Below are 18,712 nucleotides of genomic sequence, written 5' to 3' on the forward strand. Positions count from 1 at the left end.
AGTACAGACTGACGAACAATATTTTAATTGACAGACCTGCTTCTTAAATAACCTGAGCCTGCAACGCCCTTTTCTGAAAGGCTACTCTTTTACACCCTCAAGCCTGCCTAGTAACTTTATCTTTTCGAAAGCACAATACTTATCAGAAGTCCGTCCTTTTAGCAAATCCTACGTCCTGTACTTTCGAAAAGAGGCACTAGACACAGTGTAAGAGGGTAACCTTGCAAAAGAGGGCGTTGTTGGCTCAGGTTATCGAAGAGACAGGTCTGTCAATAAAAATCTTGTTCGTCAGTCTGTGCTGTGTGTTGTGTCTTCCTTTTGTTTGTTTCCCAGCACGGGGTTATTTAGCGCTTTTAAAGTATGGAATACCGAACAGCCCAATTTTTAAAAATTTTCCATAAAAGGCCACGTGCCATGCGCGAATACCATAAGCATCCATAAAACGACTGGAAGAAGAGGTGGACGTCGCTTTCTGTATATCCACAGGATGTCGCGTGTCGGCAGTTTCAAAAAAAAATTCCTAGTCTTGACGGAATTCTCTAATGGAATGGAGTGTTGCGAGAGAGAAAGAACGCGCGGTGGCACTGAAGGAGACCGATTCTCGATGGATCTACAGAATGTCTAAACCAAAATTAGTAAGAAACACTGACGCTGTCGTAGTCTTGAGTTAATACCCCAAGCCATTCCTTACTTCGATGTTGCGTGTGTGAGTAAATTAAATAAATTTCGTCACCTCACCACTTCTGTTCAATCGCCGTAGCAAAGAGGGCTATCGGATTCGCCAAATCACGAAAGACAAGCTATAAGGATAGTATACGTGCTATCTGCATCCACTTCTATTTAGATGCCAATGCATCAAAGGAAATGGACACTGCCATCCTAAGTGAGGTTTCGGTCCTTGTATTCTGGAAAGCGTTTATTTTATTTTATTTTTTATTTTTCTGTTCACTTCTTGAAATGCGGCGCGCACTGCATATTTTGAAAAGTCTTAAAAACAAAAGACAGAATCAAAGCAAGAAAAAATAAATTCTGTCATGACAGGGGTTGGAAAAAGACAGAAAGAAACACATTTTTATTTTTTACTTGTGTGGACCTCCCATCAGGCCATTAGACCCTAATGATCCCATCAAACCGCTAAACCGTTAGTCCTATTGGAGATGTCCGAAATTACGATAGGCCTATTAGCCTAATGGTTCCATTAGGATTGGCTCTGATGGATTTTTCGATCGGGAGTTTTGAGCGGTATATAGGGTAAGGTGGGGCAAGATGAGAGACGGTGCGAGACGCTACATTTTTTGCTTGACGCCGCCTGTCTCAGAGGCGCTTAGCTCCATGTGCTTGAAACTTCACCCATATGTGGCTCTGCATGTGCGCTTTATTGCACGTGATAATTGTCCGGATTGGTGTATGCGTCGAAGACAAAAAAAATCAGTTACTTCTGCCAGGAATGTGGAGACCCGTCAAAGGGGCGCGATTTTCTGTGCTCCTTTTTCTCATTATCTGTGCAGCAGCGTTTCGCAGGCTGACCCCCGCATTCCCAACCAACCCTGAGGGCTCCCTATGTAACCTCTAGCCCTGAGGGAGGAGAATTTTGTTTCCCAAAGCGCCCGTATCTGGAAGGGGCGCCCCAAGGGAACGCGCCAGCCAAGTGAGCTCGCGAGCTCACTGTACGCTCCCTGAGGGACACTCGCCTCGAAACAAACATGGAGGACATGTGCATTTGTGGATCGCGTCGTACGATTCAAGCGTTATACCCTCACGGTGTTATTGCCGTAGTGACGGTGCGACGAATTCGGGACTGGGGAAACTACCTTGTGCGGTGCGACGAATATGAATTCAAAAAAAGGTAAGTTGTGTGTGTATGAACACTACAGACTACACTGAACATCAGGAGGGGCACGGACAATCCTGGCTTCCCTTGTCCGCCGATTCAGTGATTGTTACAATCTGGCCGTTTAGTACAACACACGCACACACATCAGAAGACGATGCTGAGATGTGTACATATCATATCCGCAATATCCAACGGTTGTACAACATCTCAACACAATACTGACATGAAGTAGCCCGCCACACAAGAAGTTTGCAAGTCAAACGCGAACAGAACAGGAGATACCAAAGTAGCAGACGACAGCCGTCGGAAGCGGAAATGAAGCACGGTCCTGCGCATGCGATTCTGCTTCGTTCTACGAGGAATCGGGCCGAATCCCCTTCGAGCCTCCCGACGGCCAGCCCTTCGCTGAGGGCGGGTATGTTTACGTTTGAGAAACGCATGCTGCCCTGAGGGGATGTTCGCCCTCAAGGGACCCTGGGCTACGGGCGCCCTGAGGGTGAAGTCGCGGGTGGTTTTGGAATACGGCCCTGATTCTGTCAATGTAAGTTCACATCCTAGTTCTTTATTCATTCGTCTAGATATATATTCGTCAAAATATGGGCACTCTTGGTTATCCGGTGTTGAACAGAAAAATTAATGCATCCGATGATATGCACGGTTCAAGACGCGACAATTTAATGTAATTTAAATTTAATATAATTTATAAACGGATAAGTCAACTATTAGTTCTCTTTAAGCTTGTTCCTCAGAGACATTTCTTTTTGCATATCGTCTAGGATTTTCCAGCAAATTTTCCTGTTTCCTGGGATATTTCCAGCAAAGCAGAAGCGCTCGACAAAAGCGAGCGACCAGCGACACTCACTGGGGATGCGTTGCTTGCAAAGGCCGTTTAAGCAAAATAGCTGGGTTCTGTGTGGTGTTATTGTACATTATGTGGGCGGTGAGCTCAAGGGGGTTGTGTAGGGTCCCACAGGCTTTACTTTGTCCGCTTGGAATACAAAAACTAACTTGTGTAGCTCATTACGACGGCGTGTCTCGTCTTGCCCCACGCAATGCCTCGTCTTGCCCCACGCAATGCCTCGTCTTGCCTCATGCAATGCCTCGTCTTGCCTCATGCAATGCCTCGTCTTGCCCCGAGAGTTGGGGAAGATAACGCAATCTGCATTTTTTAATATCTTGTTCTATGATTATTTTAGACCGTCTACGGATGTTCTGCATTTACAGGTCAGAAGCTCTAGACCCCTGAGAATATGCCTCTGGCTAGTTCCCTTTTTTAGCACGAAAAATAAAAATTACATGTTCAAGTGCAAATTTCTGTCTCATCTTGCCCCACCTTCCCCTAACCCTGGACAAACACCTCGAGTATAAAATATACCTTGGTTTGATAGTTAAATTAAAAGGATGTTTCTTTTTTGTACTTTTTTCCTGGGTTGTGTTTCTTTTTAATACTCCTTAAGATACCGGATGTAACCCATGGGGCCCCAGGCCCGAGGTATTTGTTCCTTCACGAAGATTCCGAACTACTAGCATCTAAAGCAGAAGTTACGTTTTATAAAAAGAGCTGGTAGGCTTCATCGGCAGATGGACAATTGTAAATAGGATCCCAGATAGTGTGTTGAACATGGTCTATAAAACGTACGGCATTACAGCTTTCAATTATCGCTTGTTTTAAGCACTCGCGATATTGCATTTCAGCAGATACAGGGTAATGATCCGTAATATGGATTTCGAGCGCCTCAGGTTTCTGTAAATTACATCAACATCAGTGCTGCTTTCTAAGGGCGTAGGCTCACAATGCGCAAAGCCCATAGCGCTGACCTTCTCTTGTGTGCGGACTTCGAGAATAAGCACCGAAAACGAATTGCTGCGCGTATGGCAATAGCAGCAAAGGGGTGTGCCAGTTGCGCTTATGTAACCTAAGAAAAGCGTTACCTCCAAGCAAGCAGGCGAGCGATTCCGACTTTTTGTGCCGCCACTGCTTTCGCTATTATGCAGGGAAGATTTCGTCGCATATGCAGGCGACCTACCGAGCGTAATTCCTGTCCTTGTACATTGATAGTTGCACTTTCTTTCGTAATCGTAATAAACCACCAGATCTTGACTATCTCAAATGTAACATGAAGCCACGAAACACGAAGGAACGAAAGAAAGTCCGCTGTCTGCCATCGATGGCGCTCGTCACGAACCTGCCACCGGAAGGGTGAGGGGAAAACCCCCACAATGAGCTTCAGCCACTTCTAAAGTGATTTTTTGTTTCAGTTCGCCATATGAACTTGTCATGAACAACATGTGTGAGGAACATAATCTACGTCACGAGCAAGAAAATATGAAAAAAAAAAAAAACATGCTACCTAATATGCTCGTTTACGTCTCACCACCCCTCCATAAATGCGCGTTAGGAACTCTGTCCAAGATTTTCCAACAGCGTGTTTTATACGAATGGGAAGAAGGTTTCAAGGCGAACAGAATGATGGTTGCTCCCATTACTTTCTTCTATTTGCAGAAAAGCAGTTACGCGCCGAAAAAGAGCGAGTTTTAGCAAACGACTCAACTTTGCGATTTTCTATGTAGCTAATTGCGAAACCGAGAATCTGAAAGAAAGATCAAGCTGTAGAACCGTAGATATGTAGTGAATGTGAAAAAAAAAAAAAAAAAACGGCATGGGATGAATGGTTACGAAGATACAAGGCCTGAAAGTTGTGAGGAAGCGCAGTGCACGAAATCACCATCCTTGAAGATTATTAAAAAAAACAGTTATAAGATATTTTAAGCTATTTCCTCTGCAATGTACAGCAATGTACCCCATAAGCACTAGGCTTCAATATATATTGGTAGCAAAAAAATCGGAGAGGTCGACCGGACCAATCTGCATGAATCTGCGTGAAATCACCCTATTATAGTGTGTCATTGCATTATGGTACGCATGCAGTCTGTCAATAGTCAACATTATCAATAGGTACTTTTCTGGGGGAGAGGGAATGATGTCGGGGGAAGGTGTTGTCAGCCTGCTCGGTAGTGGCGCCTAGGTGCGCCTAGGGATGGAGAAGCGGGATGGGTGAAAGAAGGAATGTAGAGATGATGGTGGCACGGGAGAGGGAGGGGGTTTGTAGACCCTCTTTTCCGGAGATTTGAGTAGTCCAACAGAACAACCCACCACAGACAACATGCGAGCATCCCTCGGTAGCTTTCTTTGGGATGCTCGCTGCATACCACGGTAACCGCAAGGATTGTTGGCGAAGGATTGTTGGTGGGGGGGTTGTTCACCCCCATCTACCAACCCCGGTACTTTTCTGAGTTTCTGTGAGGTGTGATATCGCCCAACGACCATAACGAAATAGTGTCTTTGTTCCGCAGTAGCTATCGATGATGCATGCGTGTTATGCAGCTTAAACGAGGATACAATGATTGTGGAATAGTAAACTCAATACCTATTTTAACGCGCTCGAAAAAGGTGTGACGTTTTATTGCGTGACCCGCCGATCCCGAACTTGATCGAGGTCGTGATTCTGCATGTGTGCTGAACAGAAAGTGCAGAATTACACTGCCGTTCAAGTAAAAAGTGTCCCCGCAGCAACAGTTACATATCGCATCCTATGACATAGAAACCTACCTGAAGAGTACTCTAAACTGCTCTTTGGAGCACTCGGAAAACTTGAAATGATTCTCCCCGGTGTCCTTGTAGCTCATTATGTATCCCTCGTTCCAGGGGCACCGTTGAGATCCTTGGTGTCCTCGAATACGCAAGGACGGACCGCTTCCATCATGCACCGCTCCTAGACTAAAACAGTGGAATGAAGTCTCCTTCGCAATACATCTGGAGTACTCACAGGTGTGCAAGTTCATGCGTAACGGTGAAGGTACCGTCGAAGGAACCCGGTATGTCTTCTCCTGCCGCCACGTTTTCCTTCGTGCACAAGCCGCCGAGGTTTGCAATTCCTACAATATTGTCGTTATGCGTGAACCTTCTAGCCCTTGGCAACACGTGCTTTCTCTTTTTACGCGCTCCAGAAAGAATAAGGGCCGGGTCCCATAGCTTTATGCGAGCAGCAGCAGCAAAGCAGCAGCGGTGCGGCAGCAGCAACACGACAACATGGCAGCAGAGCAGCTTTCTGCTGCCGCTGCTCTGCTGTTGGAGGCATCCCATAGCTTCCTTTTGAATTAGCGGCAGTACCGGCTTAGGAAACACAAAACGTGTTGGCAACTGTGGCATTGTTTACATTTCGCACATTCCAAAGGCGTACGGAGCGGCTAAACCTTTTAGTGCACACACCTAGGAACGCAATCCTAGGTGAAAGGCGTTTGTGTGAGAGATACATTGTGGATTTGGAGCTCATAAGTGAACTTTGAGATGCGTTTGGTGGTCTGAGCCTCGTATTACCTGATTGACTGTCACGTTGATGTGTAGTCAGTTTCGTGACATTCAACGTAGGTTCGTCCTACTCCTGTGCAGAACAGTCCTTGCTGTGTTGCGTGGAGATTCTTCTACGGGATTTTGTCGTATAAATATTGCCTCGTTACTATAGTATTCGATATTTTGATTTACGGTGACTGTCAAATGCGTACGTTGCTCTTAGTGAAATAAAATTGTCTAACGAAAACAAAGGACCCTTCTTTTAGTATTCACTTTCTGCCTGTTTTCACAAGGAATGGGTTCATTATCTATCTCTATCGAACCATTTCTTGTTGTCTGAACGTTGTCTATCTCCATCTAACCCTTTTGAAGGGTCAGTTTCATTTACAACCACCTAGCAATGTCTTGGAATACCGACCACAAGAAATGTGGTCGGTATGGTTTTCACACGGCATGGACGTGAAAGTAATTTGCTTGTACGTTATCAGGTCACGGGTTTTGAAGTACTTTCCAGAAAATAAGCGAACATGTTACAACTGGTACACAACATATGTATCACGTAAGTTCGGTTGAACATTTTATTGAACTTTATGAACTGAATTATGTCCTGAAAGCGCACTTTACGCAGTCCCGATGATTGAACACTCGCTCCAAACTACTGGCAATCACAAGCGTATCCAGGTCTTCAGAAACAAATCACAGAACAACCAGACACAAACCTTCTGCCGTCACTCACCGCCATACTTACCCTAAACACCGTCGAACGAAAACAATACCAACCAGCCTCCTGATTGGCTTTCGGGACCGGCTGCTCAGGCTGCAGAGCAACAGGGCAGCACAGCAACCAAAAATTCAGATACGAGAGCAGCAGGGAATTTCTGCAGCTCGGCAGCGCTGCTGCTCTCGCCCAGTGCTATGGGACCGCTCGTGTCGCTGCAGCTCTGCTGCTCCGCTGCTGTTGCTCTACTGCTGCTGCCCAAATCGAGGCTATGGGACCCCGCCTTAACGGCTATACGAAGTCACAGACATGGTGTGTAGATCTGATGAAGGATGACGCATGTTTCATGATAGACAGGCCTGTGCGACGGGCAAGACCAGGGGCGGAGCCAGGGAAGATCCTCGGGGGGGGGGGGGGCACTGAAAAAAACAGAGTAGACGGGGGGGGTCGCTATGTAGCAGGAAAATTCGCCGTGCGGCAGGAAAATCTGTCGGAATGGGGGGTAGAGGTATGTCTCGGGGGGGGGGGGCCTGGATCCGCCCCTGGGCAAGACAAGTAAACAAACACAACACGAAGGCACAAAACCAACAAGACGCTTAATCGATAACAACTTCGAAAACATGTAGACGGTACGTGGGAGGCAGAGAGAGAGAAGCATATGGATTTGAGGACAAAGTAAAATTGAAAGAAGGGCACAGGAGGTGTCTGAAGGCCGGGTGGATACAGGCAAGGTACACTAATACAATTGCCCACATTCTGTATGGTCAAAGCTTTATTTATGGCCAAAGCAAAGAGTTATCCACCAGGTAGCCTGCATCTCCACCATTCTATCTACGATGCATGTTTGCATGTGACAACGAAGACAAAGTCCGAAGAAACACGGTTGAAAAGAATGATCGAGGGGTGACCCCGCTCAAGCGCATTCGGCGTTATCATCATTAACGGCTTTGCATGCGGTACATAACAATGTGCTTGTACATATTTGAAATGATAATACTACAGAAAAAGCAGTGACTTTCAGAAAGGTCAATAGCGCAGAAGTTCTTTTGTATCTGATTGGTCATGAAGAGGTCGCTAATATCAGCGAAGATTGCAGCGTCTTTCGCAGAGAGCGTAATATTTGACAGTCGTCTTCGTTATGCTTTTGCCACATCATAAATCAGGGAATGATGAGGCACTTACTGGGCAGAGAGAACGGACCAGCGGTTTCATGTTCAGTCAGAAGAAGCATGCTTACTAAGAAGAAGAGTGAAGCAACTTAAATACCTGCGGCTCGCTTCTCGATGCTTTCGTCGAAGAGTCCGACAGCAAATATGTCTCGCCTGGAACAGTGAGTGCTCAGTTGTGACTGCTAAATTCGAAGATTACAAATAACAACATTACCCGGTCATCAAGTACAACGTGTCGAAGTATGTTGCAATTGATCCGTCGTGCGCATATTTTTCTAATGCATCCAGTACAGCATCATCGTGCAGAGACCCTTCGAGTGTAAATTTCGTGCGCATATTCTGGATGTAGGGTTCGCTCTGAAACAGTTTTACAGCAGTGAGAATCCTCGATATCCTCTCGCAGTGTCTTGTCACCTACTTGACTCGCTTCGACTCCCACCAATATAAGACGTATTTTTGGATCTTCGACAGTTTCGTATCTCAGATTGACCTATGCCACCAAACGGAAAGAAATGTGTTTATGATTGACAATTTCATGCGCCTCGTACACATCTCTTCCTAACGCTGCTATTGCACTCGAAGCGTCAAGTCCTTTAAATGTTCCGTTTCCTCAAACATTTGAATGTGTCTTACAACCTGTGTGTCTCATTGTTCGTTATTTTCTCACATGCTGATCACCAGTCACACGAAGATTTCTCTCACCTTTGCAACAGGAACGCTCCTCAATATTGTTTGCTGAACGAGCGCAAATTAAAAACAGAAAGCTTATCTGAACAGCGAATGTTTTGTATTGTGTCGATTACACGACATAACAAAAACAACAATCACTCTCCAGCCACGAGCCTGACAGAAATCGTCGCCCACATACGGCAAACTCGGCGGCTCTGCCCAGTACTTGCTGTTGCTCGGCCTTGAAGATGGGGAAGTTACGACAATGATTTTCCTTGCAGTTCAGGCCGAAACTTTCTCGGCGGGGCAAGAAGGAGCACTCCGTCGCGGAGCAAGGTGGTGGTGAAAGGTCTCGCCGTTGTCGGCCTCACAGAGGTGGGCAACGTCACGACTGACTCCCTGGGGTAATGTGCGTCCTGGGCCGACTTCTAAGGGAACTGTGCCGACATATGTCTGAAAGCGTCTGAGGAAAACCCAAGAAGTTGATCTGAAGCGACCAGTGAAACACGTGAGTCCAATCCGAACCGAGTAGTGAACATGCTTTCTCCGCCGCGGAGCAGGAACGGGCGCTAAAACTCGACGAGTCGAATCCGCCAGAAGTCGTGTTGCCCTTTGGGGTAACTCCGCGTTCTGTTTCATTGGACGCAGCACTAATTACATGCTCGCAACATGTGGTAGAAACACGGCACGGTCACACTGCATGTACATCTTTCAGTGAAAGATATAAAAGAGATTATAAATGCGTAGCCGAAGAAGTAACAGTGTTACCTCGCGCCTCAAGAGCCATGCCTTGATAAACATAACAGGTTTAGGCAGGCGATGTGATGTTGGCTTGACGACGTTAAAGGAGCAGTCTAGAGGCCGACAACTTTGTTTCTGTTTTTGGTCAGTATGGAATGTTAGGCGGCCGAAAACCGTTTTCCCACAATTAGTGCAACCGTAGCGAAATTGGGACGCCTGCAATAGCTCCCCGAACCTCCCGTGCGCGAAACACCCTCCTTCGCCTTCACGATAGGCACGTGACGAGCGCCACCACGCGCGTCACTATGTGACGCAAGTGGTGAGGACGCTCCTCATTGGACCTGGGATCACATGATCGAGGTGAGCAACATCGCGCAGGCCGAATCGTCTGTTACCGCTTCGGAGACGCCATGCGTTCTCGGGCTACGTGATGTCTGAAACGGAGGGATTGAAGGCTGTCCACGACACAACCACGATTTTTTGGGACCGCGGACACCACGGGAAGAACGAGTGGTGCAGCCCGAAATTAACTGCGCTTGTACAGCGAAAACCCCGTGCTTCTCGACAGTGTGCAGCCTGTTCGACCGTTTTCACCGCGCAGTTGGTTCAGTGGCTAACAGGTGGCGCCACAATACCGCCGCCATCGCTTGCTTTCTGCTACGGTGAATTCTGAGATTGCACAGAAGCCACGGATATATTACTCTTGTGATCGTAATCTTATTTTCTCAGGCTGCATATATGCTTTGTTTCCTTTAGAAAACGTGATATAAATCATATACAGAATAGAAAGGAACAAGAAACAGCTCGCAATGTTCGTAGCAGACGCTTTTTCCTACGAACGAATGAGGGGCTCTCTACCACCAATGTCAGAGTAGGGTGGGTGTGGTCTGGAATTGGAGCGCTCCGGCCTGTCACCGCGGCAGCGATTTTGCAAATTAATTGCACCGCGGTGAAACAACTTTGGACAGAAATATTTTGTGGGAATGCTTTTCACATACTGCTTTACAAGATGACAGCAGTTTTTGGCCATGTTAGATACCACTTTAATGCTCCTTTAACATTGCCATGAGTTTGAGGGAGAACACAGGACGAGAAGAACACACGACAGACTGTCCGCGTGTTCCTTCTCGTCCTGTGTTTTCCCGCAGACTCAAGGCAATGTTAACGTTATCATGCTTTCAATTCTGCTCCTTCAGGTGCGCGCATGCAGCACACTGAGGGAATACAAATTTTAAGTAGTACGTCATAGATATGGAACGCAAAAAGTTAGACAATGCATGTAATATGCTGGGTGCGTCTGACGAAGTCTATAGTATGTAAGTCTGAAATGCCACTGGCTCTCTTTCTATTGCACAGTCACTGGTTAAGAACCAGTACATACGAATATTAGCCGATCGGATCGGCACACCCCACAATGCGCGTCCAAACCCTTGCAAGGCATCACGAACAAACTTGGTGTGCTTTGGTTCGACACACATATTTTGCACCGAGAGGGGACCTAAGACTACATTAGAGCTAACCGTCACAACGTCATACCTCGAAAACTACTATACGTTGTGGACAAGTTGAGAAAATCAAAGTATTTCGGAGAAATCTGGATTTACAATTTTTTACAAGGATTTATAAGGTTTGACTGGCCTTCCTATTTTTTTTTGTTAAGGTATACAACACTGGTTATAACGATTTTATACTTCTTTCCAGGCCATGTACCTCTTTAAATTTATCTGAAGAAATGAGTGAAGTTGAGCATTAGCAGCACTGCTCAGCCTGGCAGCGCTTGCAGCTTTAACAACAGCGCTGATAATCTACACATGTCTTGCACTGTGTCAAAGCCAACAGGTGTCTTACAGCTAGTAGCGTGAGCAATCTGTATTATCGATGATGACTCGGTAGTATGAGACGCGACAAATGCTATAGTCTTTCAATAAATGCACTTATTTATTTATTTTTTGTCGCGAACACCTTTTTTGAACTCCCTTGTTCCTTTATCTACGTCAGCGGTACAACCCTCCGCCGACACGTTCGTGCGTGTTGACATGTCTGCTAACTTAGTGCGAAGGGCTACAGAGAATATACCGTAGTCAACGCTAACAGCGTACATGGATTGATAAGACATACCTCAGAATCGACATCCTGTCATATGATGAGTTAAGTTTTACGGACGCATGAGCAACGGCGGCTATGATGCACCATCTCCCACATAAAGCTTCTGGAAAATATTTCGCTTGCATCGTTGTACCATATACAGGGTTGCCCAAGATAAAGTTCGGGTTGCTAATTAACCCACGAAGGTAGAACCAACGAACGAATCCACGTGGGTAGCATAAAGGAACAAAACCGGTCGTGGAGTGGAGCCGACGAGATTGCCCGGTGCCTCCCCTGGTCCGCACTGGTCCCCACTGCCGTCGGCCTCATCCAGCGCCAACTATTGGACACGGAGATAACCGTGTCCGGCGCACCATTCGTACATGGGTATAAGTTATCTTAATAAGGTACCTGGATAACTTACTCGTGAAATACCTTCCCTATTGGGACTCTTTTTGTGTGTGTGTGAATACAAAGGTTAAGGAGAGGGAAAATTATGGATTGAGATACCCGGATCATACCGGGTGTGTGCAGAAAAACGTAACCCGCATTTAGGCACTTAGCTTGTTGTCTACCTAATAACGAGTGCGAAATCTGCAGAAAAATCGTGGAAGCCATATTCAGCTTAAAAATATAGACAGAGCAACGAAAACGTCGGCCTCCGGGCACCACAATAGGGCAACATGGCGGACGCAGGAGTGTTGTATTCAGGTACTGCTAGGGGAGCTATCGGTGCAGAAATCGAAACGATGTCCCACATTGATGCTAATCGGTAGTGCCCCTAGCAGTGCCTCCACATAACTCTCCTGAGACCGCCATACACTACCATGCACTGTCATGACCGCCCTATTCTAATGCATGGAAGCCGATGTTTTTGCGCTGTGTTTATTCCTTTTTTTACACTGAGTATGGCTTCCAGGATTTTTTCGTAGCTTTCGCACGCATAAATACGCCGTCGTACGCCACCGGAAGTTCCTCGGGTAAGTAGACAACGAGTTACATGTAAAAATGCGCGTTACGTTTTTCTGCACATACCCACCTCATATATCGCAATATATTGGGTGCTTGGAACCTAGCAGCAGGCTGTGGCTTGCTGAATTCCATTCACAGATTGGGGTGACTTTTTTTTCTTGTTTTCGTTTTTCAAGTCGACACCCAACCCCCAAATTATTGACATGGTATGTGCAGTGCTGGACAATAGTTTACGGAACACGCTCCGGCGCATTCCTTCCTCACAGTGACACGCTAGCAGCGAACGGTACCGTACGGACTTACAAACAGGTGACTGCGTTGCCCATAGGTACATGTATGTAAGTCCGTACGGTCCCATTCGCTGCTAGCGTGTCACTCTGAGGAAGGAATGCGGAGCGTGTTCCGTAAACTTTTGTCCAGCACTGTACCTGTGCCTCCTGCAAGAATGTGCAAAACAGATATACATCAGTTTAGGTAGCTATGGGATTCAAAAATTTTACTGCATATTTTCAGAATCAGTACATTCTAATTAAATCTTCAAATTCGAGTGTGCAAGAACATCTAAAAGCTCCGTTCTCACTTGGGATCATGGGATCACGCTGTTCTCGCAGTTCAAAATATGCAACTTTGAGCACATTTGTGTGGCACAGCGCCTGAAATTCGTATGATTCTATGAATTACGTTCTTCAGAGTGGTCGCGTGCTCCTTGCAGCACAAGCATTCGATCTCCTTCGTTGTTACGAAACACACTGACCCCTTCAACAGCAAGTGCACAATTAAAGATCACGACATGAAAGCTACGTAGAACGTCGCAACAGCATGCAAGCTGGCTGATGTAACTCATCAAACTCAAAGATATGATACCGTCGATTAAATCTTGCACAAAATGCAAATGTGATTGATCGTCATGAACGGTAAAAGCTCATTTACCAGTCCGTCGAAGTAAGACGTCTAACGCTGCTAATCTCATGCATGCCCACTTTCCGTGAAACTTCCACTGCCCTGTGAACTCGCAGCACTGACGAAGTTTCCAAAGCAAGGCTCTTGAGCTAAGCATAGTACAGCAGCATTCCTTTTAAAAGCCACTGAAAAGCTCAGTGGTCATTGTCATCACCATGCTTGCTCCAACGCCCACTTTGAGAAGCACCAAGAAATGCGTGTGTCATCATGGTGCAATGGCGAAACCACCGGAGCTTCCTGTGCGGACATTCCTCCAATGAACATCTAGCCACGTTTTACGTTACATGCACTGGAAGACCGCTGTATATGCAGGTCGCCGCCGATCGGATGAGTCCATGGGGAAAAGCAAAACGACTTTTCACTTCCTCGTTTGGAATAGTCCTGCGTCGCAGAGTCGAAACATTTCGCGTGTAGCGAGTCATCATGCACTTTCCTATTGCTTAAAAATGAAAAGTCGCCCTCAGTTCTGGTCATGGACGCTTTAAATTTCATTACAAATCGTTTGTAATGCTGCTATTGATTGAAATAGTCACCATCGTAGTTCACCTGCAATCGCTACCGACAACGAATCATTCCAGACCAGCGGCATGACCGAGCGGGTTAAAGTGTCCCGCTCGTCGGTGGTAGCCAAGGTCGTGCTGAAGACTCGGAGGGGGTGGGTTCAAATCCTACCACCGTCTGTGCTGTCTGACGTTTTTTGCCTGCGTTTTCCGTAAACTTTCCACGCGAATGCCGGCACAGTTCCCTTTGAAGTTGGCCCAGGACGCATACTAACCTCCCCTGTCCCCCACACCTTCCTGCTGTCCTCTCTCCATCTGTCCACATCTGTACGCTGCTTATAGCCACAGTTGCTTCGCAGCGCTAACACGGAATAACAAAAGAATCATTCGAGGAGCACGTTCTCGCAGGTATGTCTCCTAATTATGTTGCAAAGTTCTTAAATTATTTCTGTTGCCAGTATCATTTAATTTGTGCACTGACCACTGCAAGACATGGTATCGGATGTGCCATATTGTATTTTGCAGCCCGATATCCTGTTTAATCTACACGGGAACACCAGGGCAACGACGAGACAAAGAGGTAACACGGGAACATCGAAGATTATACTTTACGCTGTTGAACATGATAGCCAAGTAGTTGATAAGTTGATGCGTTGTATTGAAGAACCTGTTGTGATATGTGTCCGAAATGACGAACACCTCAAGGTACACTGTATCTGGGAGATCGTTCCGGGGTTCTGCATTAAAAAAAAAAGAAAAGCGAAGCTGATGAATACCAAAATCTAAAAGTCGGCAGCTGGAGATAAACTAATCGGACATGTTATTTTGGGCTCGCTTAAGTTACCTTAGATGAAGTCTCAGGCTGTATTCGTACCAGGGGTACCCGTAGTACGTAATGGTGGCCGATTGCCCGATCTATCAGAATTATGTTTGTTATGCAAATTGTTGATGTCGGCAGAATGAAAGCAAGTTTCTCCAGTCCGCCTTTACCAAAGCGCTCGATTTCCCACTTTCTGACTTCATAGCAACAGGTCAGGCTTATACCAGGAACAACAGAGAAATGTGGTACTAGAGGCGGTGGCTCAGGTATACGTACAAATGTTAGTTCTACCATTTTCTAACTTTTAACAATACCAAGAGACCAGTGGTATGTTCAAGCCGCCGTATGAACCCCTCAATTATTCAAGCCATGACCATTCAACCTCTGAGTAAATTCTACTTCTAGAATAACGAAAATAATAATTTTATGTTTGCTATGGTGCCCAAAAACAATCCATAGGGCCTTCTGATTGGTGCGACTCGAAACGTAACATAACAAAAACATATTGATAGTGAACAGTAGACTAAAATGTACATAATAATACGTAGTGGGTAACAACAGATATGAACATTAGTGAGGTTAGCAAAGTGTTACCGCATTAATGTTTGCGACAAACTTGGGAGCAAAAACGTAAATGATGTGCTGTTGCGACACATTGTTTAAGATGAACAAGGAGAGGTCGATAGAATTAAGCCTGAAGAAAGAGTGAGGATTAAAAAAAAGAAAAACATGACATCTTCAAGCACGTGACGGCACTCGAAACGTAATGCTTTGCAGTAAGTCAGGATAATCAATGATGACATGTATGAAATACAAGATACATAAATATACAAGATATATATACAATATAACATGACGATCTCTACGATCGTCGAGATATTAAGTTTGCTCTGAATGTGTGCATAGTTGTAGTACCTAGAGCTACCACGGTGACGAGTGTGATCTACTGAGATGAAACGTCCCTGAACGTATTGTATATTTCGGCACACTGCGTGTTATAATATTTCATTATAATTTCTTCTGATACAACAATTTATTCTGTAACTATTCAACATACTTTGAAGTCTCCTGAAACTCCACTCGATCATACTGATAAACATAAAACACATACATAAACTGATACTCGATAAACAAAGGTCCCTTCTATCTCAGATAACAAATACAAGCCTGCGATGTATCAGACATAGACTGTTCTTTTGGGAAAGGAACAGTCTCTGTTCCGAATATCGCTGACTCTTGTCCTGATGCTCTTCCATTGGCAACCTGCTGCAAAGTTCTAATGCACGCGAAGGCATGAAAGCGATGGACAGTGTGACAAATGAAACGAAAGAGAATAGATACGTATTGTTGCCTACACAGTACTTTGCAGGTCACTTACCTATTCTAGCATGAACTTCTGCGCTGACATCTCTCCTCATCCGCACTGAAAAAATAAAAAAAGACGGTTTTGATCGTTTTTGAGAGTTAAATGGTAAGTTATTATCCACACTTGTTATATAAATAACAATCGCCACAAACAAAACGTGATCGTGATAACAGGTTGCTCTAAAAATATGCTTTGCTTGTTTGGTCTTCGTACGCTGTCTGACGAAATATGCACTACTTAAAGCAATTGAAAATGTCATTTCTTTGTTTCTTTAGCGGGCCTGGTTGGGCTAGTTGGTAGTGTTTGAGGGAAATCGAAACGGGGCCATCCGCTTTGCTGTTGTATTCCTCTTTTCCAGGTACGAGATGCTCCTCTGAAGCCTTCACCATGAGAGGGCGAGCCTCCACGATGACAGTTCGTTGCGATGTGGCCTGGTTTCCACAACTGTAGCACTTGAACTGTTCTTGATCCTTCGGCTTCGGATAGCTTCTCACCTTACATGCACTTTCATCGATAGTTTCATTCTCGATTTGTCGTTGCTCTTCACGTAAGACAGCATATCTCACCTTCTTGGGTGAGATCGGATATAAAATAAGAAACATCAAAACTTCGTGCCGCTCTTTTGTATGACCTTGGCAGTCCTTTGGAAGCGTGTCTGCGAGGGAGGTTAAATACGCTGTGCCGTCTGCAAAGATTGCGGCACGCGTGAAGTACCTTCAGGGGCGACAAAATTAATACACAGAGCGGCCACTGTGGCGCTTCTCATGGGCGTAGATGTATCGTATCAGATCTTCATCCTTGCTCGTTTAAGGAAACCGCAGAAAGAGGAGAGGGAGAAAGATAATCTTTCCCACGAGCAGGCACTGAACAGAAGCCAGTAGTGATGGGAAGTCCGACTCATTTTGGTGAACTGGCTCATTTCAATCAGTTCACTTTACTGATTCGTTCAAATGATTCGTTCATGAACCAGTGAGTCACAGTTTTTGTGACGTCATACTGCTATTATAGCCAGCTCATGGGCACATCGTGGGTGCTATCTGCTGGAATGCAGGCTCACCGGTCACAGCTGTGTCAGTGAAAGCCTTCGTCGCTGGACGGGCTACCGCGTCCGTCAATGCTTGACATGGCACGACCACTTCAAACTGTACAAGAAGAAATACCTATCGCCTGAGACAGCCTTCCATCCCGTGCACAAGGAGCCCACAGTTCCCAAATCACATCAATTCATGAACGACGACAGAGCGCGAGTTCTAAACAGCGAGCCAACTCATAAAGCCACAGCGGCTACATCACACCAATGCACAGCGAGCGAGCACAAGGAAGAGACGACACATACACACAAGCACAAGAGCTCACTGCATCCAAAACCGGAGGACTGAAGCGGAGGATCACAGCGATTGAAAACATTGCTGTTACCGTGATCGGCGGCCAAACAGACAGTAAACAGAGCGGTAGTTACTCATGTGGATCATCTCAGGACTTCTTTCAGACTTGATCGTTGGTCTTACTAAGTATACTTGCGATTAAACACGTTGTACAGGCGCTATTTATGTAGCCTACGTTGTGAAACGTGAGACGACGTATGGAGCGGCAATGCTTGTCCTTCTGACAGATCGCTTCATTGCACCACCTGATATTCCCAGGTAGCACACACAGTGGTCCTGTATTGCAAGTTGTCCAAAAAGTCCAAAAAGTGCGAGCCTTTGAGGTTAACTAGCCACGGGGGCACGACAAGGCGCCCTCTTCTTCTTCTTCTTAGAGGGTGAGTGAGGTCAGCCAAAGTTCGTCATACGAGAGCCACGGCTGCAAACAACAAACGGCGCCGGCGAGACCCCCTGAACCGAAAAGCGCAGCGACTACACAACACTACACCGCCCACTGGCGCTCCGATACCCGTACCTCACTCCCTGCCTCCAGCTCGTTCTCCGACCCGGCGATCTAGCACTCAGCTGCTTAGTTCGTCAGTTCCCCAACTCTCGATTATCTCGAACACTCTCGGCTCGGTACGAACGAATCACCCGCGCCTCCATGGGTCTCTCTACCTTACGAACTGCCCTCCCCTCAACAGTACGCCGTACGCCCTCTCCGCCTCCACATGCAGCATTCGAGTAAGCATGGCAACAACGTCCACAGATGGCGCGATGGGCTCGCCGCTGTTGTTTCTTTTTTATGTGTGTTCGTGCTTGTTGCGATTGTGGATGTGGTCTTGGTGAGCTGGTGAACTGTTGAACTGATATTTGCGTGATCGAAGAATCGACACGCACAGTTCATTCCGGTGATTCGTTCACTGTGATCGAATCATTCGCGATTGACACATCACTAGAAGCCAGTCATCCACTGGAGAGCTGATGCGAGCGTGCCGAGGTACTGTGCGTTTGTGGTCCCTCAGGTAAGGCTCGGACTGGACAGCTCCGGCTTCAAATCCCCGTGGACCTTCGAAGTGAATTCACTGTTTAACTCAATTCGTTTAGATTTCCTTGGCAATGTTGGCCGAGACGTAGTATTGGCTCCATACACTGCATTTGTG

The 18,712-nt window shown here is 46.2% G+C and overlaps 1 protein-coding gene across 1 annotated transcript in view; it reads right to left on the reverse strand.

Moving 5' to 3' along the window:
• LOC135378443 (venom metalloproteinase antarease TserMP_A-like) overlaps positions 1-18,712 on the reverse strand; it is a 58,025-nt gene that overhangs the window by 25,872 nt on the left and 13,441 nt on the right. Inside the window, exons 5-11 of the mRNA XM_064611485.1 lie at positions 16,198-16,242; positions 14,612-14,736; positions 8,491-8,562; positions 8,287-8,429; positions 8,170-8,225; positions 5,662-5,770; positions 5,445-5,612 (exon numbers count right to left, since the gene is read on the reverse strand). Of these exons, the coding sequence (XP_064467555.1) occupies positions 5,445-5,612; positions 5,662-5,770; positions 8,170-8,225; positions 8,287-8,429; positions 8,491-8,562; positions 14,612-14,736; positions 16,198-16,242 (718 nt within the window). The remainder of the gene's footprint in view (positions 1-5,444; positions 5,613-5,661; positions 5,771-8,169; positions 8,226-8,286; positions 8,430-8,490; positions 8,563-14,611; positions 14,737-16,197; positions 16,243-18,712) is intronic.

The sequence above is a fragment of the Ornithodoros turicata genome, chromosome 1 (assembly GCF_037126465.1).
Source record: "Ornithodoros turicata isolate Travis chromosome 1, ASM3712646v1, whole genome shotgun sequence".
In the NCBI taxonomy this organism is placed as follows: domain Eukaryota; kingdom Metazoa; phylum Arthropoda; class Arachnida; order Ixodida; family Argasidae; genus Ornithodoros; species Ornithodoros turicata.